Below are 10,970 nucleotides of genomic sequence, written 5' to 3'. Positions count from 1 at the left end.
AAAGGATGACTATGCGCATACTTAAAAAATAACAGACCATTGAGGTGGAAAAAGTGAGATTCGGAAGAATACTCATTTGTTAGATCTTGTTAATAATGAAAAACCAGTCGTAAAAAAGGCAAAGGGAATGTGAATGAAGGGCAGTAAGATTATGATGGCTCAATTGACTTGATTAACTCACGAGACTTGGTTTGAGTAGATTGGAAGTCAGGGGAGGGCGAAACGAAAAATGGTATCAGTTCATGGAACCATTGACAACTGGACTGAACCATGTTAGCCGGTGCAGACTATGCAGTTGGGGTCTGAGTATTAATCGCAAACCGCAATTAGACTTCGTTTGTAAAGGCGCAAGTCCATCCACTCTTTGTCTTCCCCTTTGGGTTTGGCTCAAGTTTCATTTCCCGTGCTAATTTGATATAGCACTTGCACCGATATACACACGTATCAGATCAAGATGTAATCAATGATAATTTAACTCCCCTCAAGTGTACCAATGTCCAGTTTTGGGAAAATGACAGCATAATTACCTGAGTTACTGCGATAAATGCTGGGACGTGTTGATAATCATCATCTGCAAGTATCCTACCAAAATTTCTTACAACCCTACACAATTCAAATTAACCTCAAAATATAAGGAATTTTACTGATAGCAATGTTTAGTAAATTTGAGTCCATACTTTATTACTCTTTTGAGTTGTTAAAATCTAAGATCAAACCGATCCACTGAATACTAACTCGCAATATAAGTAAAAACCGCTACATAAGTAGAAGAGGCCAATTGTTGTAGGGATTAAATATACAGATTCGCAATTCACAAATGTACGACCTTTAAGCAACCCCACATCATTTCGTGGAGTATCATTCTTGTGAACAAGTTTAATGATTATTTATTGAATGAACTGATGTGACTAGCTTTTAGTCATTGAACTAATAATTTGAGACTCACACTATCCTTTACAGTTCGGATGAGTGATATCATTAACCCGTCTAAATACGTTTGAATAAAATCCAAACATTTTCACTCAGGAATTTATGCTACTTAAAATAAGCCAGTAGTGTCACTTAAGTAAAATACGTACTAGCGGTCTGAACACATCAAGCCAAGACGAATTATAATCTCATTGCATGTATCAGAAACTATGCTCGTTATACCATGTATTGTTTTAGAATTTATTGAAATGCGTATGATTAACAAATAGATTGCTTAAATAGATGTAGCTCATTAACCTAGATGCAGAACCCTTACAGTTAACAGTACCCCTATAAACTAGTTATGGTCGAGAAAATAAGAAGAAACGAAGTGATACAATGATAAGTATATTTTTTTAATTAGAACAATAATTTAGACCCGATTTGAAACGACCACTGTACATCTGAAAAGGAAGAAAAAATAGAGTTAGATAGTCGAAACGATAAAAGACATAATCAGACACATTTAGGTTGTGTATATTCATTAAGAAGACTAGTAATATATTTTATTTTTTAAAAAAATTGTTTACATGGAATGTAAAAATCAACATATTGATATTTATATATACAAAGGTATGGGGCATCAGTCAGTCTATTATATACAAGTGGTATGATGAGGAACCAGAAACTTTTTAGATAAAAACTATTTACAGTGAAATCAAACAAGTACATTCAAGACTTTCCACGTCGATTCTCAGTATCTGTTTACAACATATGGAACAGCTGATATATACAGAAATATGAACACCAGCTTTACAATGCCATATTAAACAAATTTTTATGTCTTAATAATATACAGAAACTATACACACTTTATAGGAACAGGAGGGATTGAAAATGTACAGTGAATGAAGTTATCTAGGGAAATATCTACATAATTATCAAGGGAGAAGTTAGTAACATTAATCAAATCGGATATACACTCATCCAATAGTTAACTGATGGTCATTCTATATCAAAGAGCTGTCAGTACATGCAACCAAAACGTAATCAATAACAAGTGATGTATACAAAACAGTACAGCGAAAAGGAATAACAAGATTACAATGTACAAAATGATAATTACAAATACACCCAAAACTAAGCACCAATAGTAACCGGATCACTGAGTAAGTGGACAAGCTAAAAAGATTGAATAAACATATATTATAGGATTTCACTTGCCTGTTACACTCCTGAGCTCCAATTCTACCAATACAACGAAAATAGTGAACATAAAAGCTAGCAGCAATGAAGTGAGTCAATGATTATTGAAATATGACCAAACTGTACAACCAGATGATTTGGGAGAACAAATGATGTATTGAAAAACTAATTAGAAAACAAAAGTACTGCTACACTGGTCACCAAGTTGGCAATTGAGAGGAGTACATAACTAGGATTAATGTCTGTATCGACTGTCTCGATACCGATCTGCACTACCCCCAAGACTTCCAGTACACGTTTGACCGGAACCATCGACTGATTGGATTCCAGACAAACCAGACCCACTAGGAAGAGGAAGACTGGATCCAATCCCATAGTAAGTATTGCCACTTCCAGATCCTCTTTCACGAGAATGTCTGCGGCGATCATGACGTTCATGCCGATCGTGCCGGTCACGAGATCGAGACCTATGATTTCTGTCTCTGTGACGACGAGAATTGTTATTACCACTACCACTGATAGAACTATTGTAATTCCCTTCTCCACCGTCACTGCCACTGTCGCTATACGAACGACGACGTCTTCGACTACTGCTCCTGTCAAGAAAAAAACCGAGGAAATATAGCCATAATTATGTCAGAATGAAAATGTAGTTACTTTAATCTGCTTGAATGGTTAAACATCAAAACACAGTTACATCTCAATGTATTAAAACGGACACGCAAATAAAACCATGGCATTATCTGTCAATATTCACAAATTGAAAACACAGAAAGAGACAAAAAAAGTTGAGTGAGATTATTCCCTTGATGAATTTAAGCGTCATCGGATGAAGAGTCAGAATACCGGGGTAGAATTCACCTAGGAATTAGTCTAACAACCATGGAGAAATATCAGAATAATCAAAGATCCGAAATGAGGGGAAAGTAGATAATACGTCAGAAAATACACGATAAGCCCAATGTCACCGAGGTGATTCGATCTGAGTCACACCATCCAAAAACTCTACAATTATATAATGGTTAAAAAAGAGCATGACTCATGGGATCTCATGACAATTCATGATGACTTAATATAACAAAGGCTTGATTTTTATATTATCGATACAACAGATAAAAAAGTACGTAGGTGTTTACATAGTATTTGTTGGATTAGTTCTCTAGTGGATAGAAAATGAGAGGTACATGAGTATGCAGAACCCAAGTTTTACGAATGAATGCTATTAGATTAGGACATTGATTAACAGTTAGTAATATGGCCCCGATCAATAATTGTAGACATCAAATGGCATGGCCTAAAATTAGGACAAATGCCTTTATTTATTAGTTTCTTAAGTTTTCAAAGTCGTGTTATTCAATTTTAGCACTTCCACTTGGTGAGCAAATAATAATAGTTATCTGTAGTAACGAAATTCCAACAACTAGTTATTGCTAATAAACCATTTTAAGCACGAAGAATAGAATAATTTGGTCTGAAAGCCTGAATATGGTGCATATAAGACATTTGCGTAATTATCGAACAGACAGCACACAACGAGACATATGGCTCTATATAAATTTGGAGCTACGAAACGGGGATGTAGGTCAAAAGAGTGCTAGTAGCGACTGAACTAAAAAGTGATATTAGACTATAAAAAAAATTGACTGTGGGTTTGAACTATGTTGATAAATTCAGATTACATGGTTAAGGTCCGCGTGATTCTCATGACCAATGGTTGGAAACGTCCGATTCCAATGGAGTAAATGCATTCACTGTTTGACTTCCCTATGACTAAGTTTCATAATCATTTCATGTATTTAATTCTGAAAATCCATTCTTTCTGCATTATTTTTATTCGCAATGCCTAATATTATTACTACCTACAATATAATAATAATACCTCTAACAATTTAATTCATATTCGTAATTTTATCGCATTGTGTTGTGGTGCGAAAATCGAGCAGACGTACATATACAAGGTCCCATATTTTTTATTACTATCTGATAGCTGTAACGATTTTTGAAGGTTGAAGATATGCTTAAGTTGCTGAAATCTAACGACATAAATCCTCAAAACATTTCTCAGCCACTACAGAACCCTTGGAGTAAATAATTCCGAAATTTGCCATAAGCCATTAAAGTTATTGTAAATCAGTTAATAAGGTTTTGAAATTCTATCGGCTGAAGTGGTTGAGATATATGACGCATCAAAATGACTGTTCGCTCTAACAATCTACTACAACAACAAATCAATTCGGCGATTGAGTCAAAAACACAATAAACTTAGTAACAATGGATTTACAACTGAAAAAATGGAGACAGACGTTTGGCAGCTCGCGGGTGCACTCCCAAAAAAACGCTGCAATGGACACGTTTGCACTAAACATATCTGTGACTTAATTAGAAACCTTGAAAGTCAAAATGCTAAAAGCTTCACTTCATTATTAATACTCACAACACGTATTGGTTAACAACAGAATTGGCTTGATGACCATCAGAACAGAAACTATTAAATCCATTAAGAAATGTAAACATTGGAAAACAGCAAATCTCCTCAGAGATATGCAATACACTTATCTCAATAAGTTACATTCAGTAAATTCTCACGGAAGCTTGAAATTTAAAAAATTGGATTTAGAATAGTATACGCATAAGACAAATGGAACATATATTGTACATTTTTCATCAGACCACAAAAATCTAGAGGTAACATTCTTAAAAAAATTTGCTTTCTCAATAGATCTTAGTTAAGATGTTAAAAATCAATGAATTAACAACAAGCAAACCCGTCTTACTTAACGCCATAAGATTTCGACTCAATACCATGTAAAGTATCTTGAAGAGAGTTGATCAGAATCCGGCATCGGTCATCATTAGCTATTTTTGACTGTTTGATAAGAGATATTGCAGTTACTAATGTTTCAATAGCACTTGCATAATCACCACCAGCAGCATCCTGTACGGCTCTGTTAATAGCACTTGAGGAGACTGTCTTGTTCCTCTGCAAAATATCTTCGAACTCCGATTCAGAGAGCTTTCCTGGAACAGCTGCAAGGAAATAACATTAAATCACCATATATTTAACGGTCAACATATAAAGACTAAGTGCAGCTTGTTATAACACTTTGGGTGCCAGGAACCTAAGTGATACATCAAGATGAAAGCCAACAGCAGGAAATGAAGTGCCCCGACTAGTCAAAAAGAGGATTGGGGCCTAGAATAAGCTAAAAGATAGCATCTATTTTACAATTAACAGCAATCTTTAAGTACAAATTAAAACATCCGAGCAGTGTTACATACTTTCAAGATGTTACATATTCACACTAAGGTCTAAAACTAATCTAGTTACTTTGGACTCGCAGTCCCTAAGCTCTATCTGGGCAACGGGCGATTATGTAAGTTAATACTTCAGAATGACTCCTCATTAAAAGGATTTCTCTCCTTTCATACAAATTGAAATAGCAGGCGACCAAGAATAATCAGGAGGGATCGAGTGAAGCTCAAATGATTTACTTAATAAATCTATGAATTCTAACAATAATCCTGAACCGGTGACGGGCGGTTAATAGAACCGTTTCCAAAATCCCATGACTAGACCTAACTGCATTCTAGTGTTACAGGTCGCCGCTGTCTTTTCCTTTATTTTAATCCTTCACCAATCCTGACTTACTGCTGGTCTATATTCAAGTTTTTTCCTTCTAAATAGTGTTCAAGCATACCGGGACATGTTTTCAAGCCCCCGAATCAACTTGTCTTTTCTGACATTTCATCACTAATGTTTTTCAGAAGACTGAAGGTTTTCCAAGTTACCACAGGATGAACAACTCCTTGGTGATCGATTAAGTGCTTAGCTTGTTTTGCCTTGAGTACACTTTTTCATTTCATCTCTGAAATGGACTTCATGGAGAGGCGGTTGTATGCTATTACTGTCGAGGTGTTTGCATAGTCTTTTGGATGTTAATAAACCTGAACGAAAGCTGGCCTGCTATTCATTAGTTAATCTCCCAAAATTTGCAATGGGTAACGGATGCGATAAAAAATGGACTTATATCCCGATAATTGATATATACATTTTTTTTAATAATGGAAACAACGGTCATTTCATTTCAGAAAGATGGAACATCCCACTCCCTATTTTTTTCTAAACGACCTAGTCAGTCCTTTGACCAGAGGTTGGACACCTTTGAGGAATACTGAAAGTAACCTGTATCCTATTTGTATCTCAGATGAATTTCGACAGCTAAAAGATACAGATACTGCTATGAAGTCGAAAAATAAGAATTTACTTAGTGAGTGAGATACACCAGCTGTCTAGTCACTTTTTATCCATGATATTTTCCTATTAATCGGCCTTAACCTTATCAAAAAGTCTGTCCAGTGAAACCTACTTTACAAAATCCCGCATATGGTCACAACATGTTCGTCAAATGCCCTGGTACGGCCGAGAGTGTGAAGAGTCCGCTTTCCTCGAAATACTTTCAGATGGCCACGCGTATATAGCCTCTGCCAGGGAAGTCCTACTCACTGCATTCTCGTGGCATTACTGTTGTTTACGAAATTGAGAGGACGAAAAGCGAATGCTCGGCGCTTTAACCGGGTTGGTGGACACGCAAAGTCCATCAAACGGAGTTGGGAAACCCTGATTCCAAACCAATGGTGCACATGGGCTCCAGTATCCTGAGGGAACAGATGGCGTATGAATCAATCGTTGATCACCGGCTACCATGAGACTGCATCTCCTCACGATGCCCCACTGCCTTGTGGATCAGATCTTAAGGTCAAAGGCTCCAGATGTGGCTCCCTAAGAAAACCATCTGCTTCGGTTTGGGCATCTGGGCAGTATCGCAGCCCTCACTCAAATCAAATGAAATTTGTGCGGCACATATGTATTTGGTGCTTTCTTGTACCAATATTTATGTGCTTAGATAAATAAACAAAGAAACAAGACCAAAATTGACTTTCAACACAAATGTCAAAAGTGCTACTGTAAGGAGGTGAAACCTGAAGAACTGCTACTACAATCACCAAAAAGTACAAGTATTTGTGAGCAGCTGTTTAAGCAACATACTGCAGAACCCTAAGCATGAGACCATCACTAATAACCTACTGTGATAGAGAACAAACCAGCTTACAGTTGAGGAGGAAGTTAGGTAAAGACGCAGGAACTGAATGGGAAATAATTTGCACGAACCAATAAAACTGTGTCCCGAAACAGGCAGCACATCAAGATTCTCAAGCCAGGAGGGAAAAAACAGACCAAAGAACACATGGTGCCGGGAATTGAAGGCAGTTATCATAGACATGAACATTACTAAGCAAAAATTAGGAAGGATAGTTCATAACAGAGTTGTTTGGATTTTACTGCTAGGCCGCCTATCTCGAAAGGTAACAGGCTTATGTTAGTGACATTTAGTGTATTGAATGATGTTCAACTAAAACACTGATATCTAGTGATACTGCTTGTTTGTACAAACCGAAGTCGATGGGGCGAAGAAAAAGAGCTCTGGAAACGATTTTACTTTTGACATATTGCTGGAATCTGGTTTTTACACCTACTAATTACTACTCATTCTGGCTTTCTTAAAATTAGATGGCCATTAAACCCTATAATGTTTGAGATATAAAGAAACCACAACTAAGACTCACATAAATTAGGGTTTCATTTGACTTTGATTTTACATACATCCTAACCGCCTGGAGAGCTGATCTAAACTGAATTACATAAACCTGCTGGTGTTTTACTAAATCTTATGTCCTTGGTGCACAGCATTTTCAATCCTCATATTTCTCGTTAAGACCAACACTAATTTAATATCTTTTTTCAGGTCCCTCAAGAGAAACCCTTCCACGATGTGGGCAGCCGGGAAGTGATATTAGCCCTCATACCCGTGACTGACTCATGACATGATCCGTCACTGGAGACTAAAAATAATCATTAACATTAAACAAGTGACTATTGGATTCATAGTGACCTATAGGAACTTTTATTTGGGACAACAGTGAACAGCATACACGTTAATACAAGAACATAGTTCCGTTTTAGGAAGCCAGATTTTTGTAGTTAAAACAGTGGTAACTTAAGACCAGCAACATCTTGGTTGCTGAAAATAATTAAACGACATTTATTTAACTTGATTCCAAGACTGATAAACAGTGGCTTAGCTCCTACTGTTAAGCAGTATAATGTCCAACTGAACTGGGATACAAGACCACTATTTAAACGTATTAGTTTCCAAGATGTTATGGATGGGTCAAAACTAGTCTACATAGCAATAAGTGGACATTTCATTTTACAAACTATTCCGTTCAGGATGTAATTCATGAATTCAGGCATCTATAATTCAGTATGTGAATTCCATACTGGCAGATCAAATACATCACTGTGATCAGGAAGTGGATCAATGATTACGGTATGTGGTTTTCCAGACGAGTTGCAGGTTCGGACCTCGCCTGCGCAACAGGACAGTACCACTAGTCTTTATACTCGAATTGTTACTTTCAACCAAGTATAAGAATCTGCTCCTCATAATGAGTAATCTACAACACAATTTAGGTAGGTAGGTATTCTGGAGGAAGTTATATGAAATATCTCCAATTGTTCAACAGTGACTGAAGGATCTGTTCAGGAGTCCAGTAATAATCAAAGCATATGAATACTGACTACTGCTTTGCAGATTTTAGCTTTACAACCTGTTTTTTGTAACTGTGTACAATGTTATCAAGTTACAAAGATCTAACAAAAATCGAGTGTGAACACATCTGGTTAGTCAAATTGATACAAGCGCAAAACAAGGTGAAAAGCAAGGTGAAATGAAAAATCATACAAGATTTTCCATGTAGTAACATATCAGATTTTGTTAACTGAATGTTTTTATGAGCACCCAATAAAACCAAAACTTAAATCGGTGATAGGACATTTAGGCTGCCCAGTACATAAAACTAAACTACTAACAAAAACTTACGAGGAGTGTAAGTATGAATGACCGGTCTTCCGTAATGATCAAACTGTGGTCTTATACCAGAGTCATTGTTCTGAGTAGGCAACTGCATCACACCAGGTGGTAAAGAATTTGGTAACATTGGAGGGTTTCCTGGCACTTGTTGTGTTAAAAAATTCGGGTTGACATGAGCATTTGTTGCGAGTGATGTTGCAATTGTGCTAGGAAGAGTGAAGTTTGAGGGTAATAGTCCTGTAGCATTTGCTGCTAAGGTTGCTGTTGATAGGCCACTCGCAGGCATTAGAACGCTGGTAGAACCGGGGAAGTTTAAAGGTAATTGGTTTAGGTTTGAATTTCCGCTCAAGCCAGAGTGTGCATTGTGATTAGCAAGAGCTTGTTGAATACTAGATGATAAATTTGCTGCGTTCCGAACGTTTGGGACGACTTGTCCCATCAAAGGACTGTTATTACGTACACTGAATCCAAGTGATGCAGGCATAGTAGGTGTAGCCATCAATGGAGGCGGCAAGCGGTTTCCCAAAACACCAGTGGTGCCTGCTAAAAATTGTCAAATAGATACAGGGATGGACAGTTACCTCCAGACACCTTCATTGTCTGCAATTCTTCAGTGCGAGGTCGAGCAGTAGCCTGGTTGTCGCTACCGGCGGCTTTTTCAAAAACGCTAAGATTGTGCTTCGTATAGCTTGTGACAACAGGATTTTGGCCGTGGAGATCGATTTTTGGAAATTTGTCCATAGCCAGACGCATGGACTGTTCTGACCCAAAAACCATTACACAAAACCTACAAGTAAATGGACGTGTATTCTGACAACTTACCCTTTGGATTGACCATTTTGTCGGTTTTCGTGAAACTTTATTTCAATAACATCGTTAATGCCAATACCTGATGCTGCTTCTAGTAAATCTAAATCTGTTGTCCACTACAAATTTATGTTCTATTCGTTATTTTGAAAAATTCATAACTACCCAAGTTAAATTACCGACATAGACTGACACACGGCGCCCTGGATGAGCTGAAGAGCTGTAGGAGTGCTTAGTGGCCTTTACAACATGACAATTATACATCATAGAATAGAAAATTACCATTGATGGAACGCCTGAAGAATTTTCAGACTTAATTGGTGCGATAACATCGTCATATAACTCTGTGAGATCAGTACATTCCTAGAAAGCAATACAGAGAAAACCTAACTAGTACCTGCACGAAATCCTCATCAATATTATCATACAAGTCTATCTCAGTATTATCACCCGCCATCCTAGTGACCGAAAATACGAATCTCCACACACATGATGAAATATAAACAAAACATTCAATGGAAAAAAAGCAAGACTATATATTTTGAAGTTACTACTACATTATAGTTAATCATTTTTTCTAAAATCGAATATTGACTTCTAATCATAAGATGATATTCAGTCTACAATATTTCTAACGCTAAGATTTTAGTTTGTAACGGTAAATAAGTTTTCAGTCTTCAGTAATAAAAATAGGAGGTTTATCGACCTATATATTATTCCTTGCATTTTGTAACACTGTGGAGGTCCAATCTCGTTTTGAATATATCAATAGATGTTGACATTACGTGTTCTGGTAGAGTATTCCAGTAACTCACTACTCGGCGCGAGAAATGAAATTCCAAACGCAGACGATTTGATCTCGGTTTTTGAACTTTGTTAGAATATCCTCTCAGATGATCAGTCCTAGACGGAAGGGAAAGATAAGGCATATCAATAACAAGGTCATCTCCCAGTATACGATAAACCAATATTAGATTACCCCGTAATCTGCGGTAAGATAACGGAAATAAGTTGGGGTGTCTCAGTCTGTCTTTTTAAGATAGACCAGATAGACCATTTACCATTTTAATCTCTTGGTGTTGGACTCGTTCCAGCATATACCCTCATGCTTGAAAC

General features: G+C 36.9%; 1 protein-coding gene across 3 annotated transcripts; it reads right to left on the bottom strand.

The window, feature by feature from the left end:
- Positions 1-1,302: 1,302 nt before the first annotated feature.
- Smp_120640.1 (hypothetical protein) lies at positions 1,303-10,311 on the bottom strand (the record flags this gene model as incomplete). 3 transcript variants are annotated; one of them, XM_018792322.1, is made up of 10 exons in its annotated part: positions 1,303-1,373; positions 2,134-2,582; positions 2,623-2,711; positions 4,890-5,142; positions 9,057-9,590; positions 9,629-9,834; positions 9,870-9,973; positions 10,020-10,094; positions 10,137-10,217; positions 10,252-10,311. In XM_018792322.1, the coding sequence occupies 9 exons, from the start codon at positions 10,309-10,311 to the stop codon at positions 2,281-2,283; spliced, it is 1,704 nt and encodes a 567-aa protein (XP_018644630.1). In that variant the 3' UTR covers positions 1,303-1,373; positions 2,134-2,280. The 3 variants fall into 3 exon arrangements, with proteins under 3 accessions (XP_018644630.1, XP_018644723.1, XP_018644722.1); XM_018792323.1 differs by having other exon boundaries at positions 2,134-2,711; XM_018792324.1 differs by having other exon boundaries at positions 1,303-2,711; positions 9,057-9,587.
- Positions 10,312-10,970: the final 659 nt, after the last annotated feature.

Source organism: Schistosoma mansoni, assembly GCF_000237925.1.
Source record: "Schistosoma mansoni, WGS project CABG00000000 data, supercontig 0374, strain Puerto Rico, whole genome shotgun sequence".
NCBI lineage: Eukaryota > Metazoa > Platyhelminthes > Trematoda > Strigeidida > Schistosomatidae > Schistosoma > Schistosoma mansoni.
Note: the sequence above shows the minus strand (reverse complement) of the source record. Positions and strands in the feature narration are given on the sequence as shown.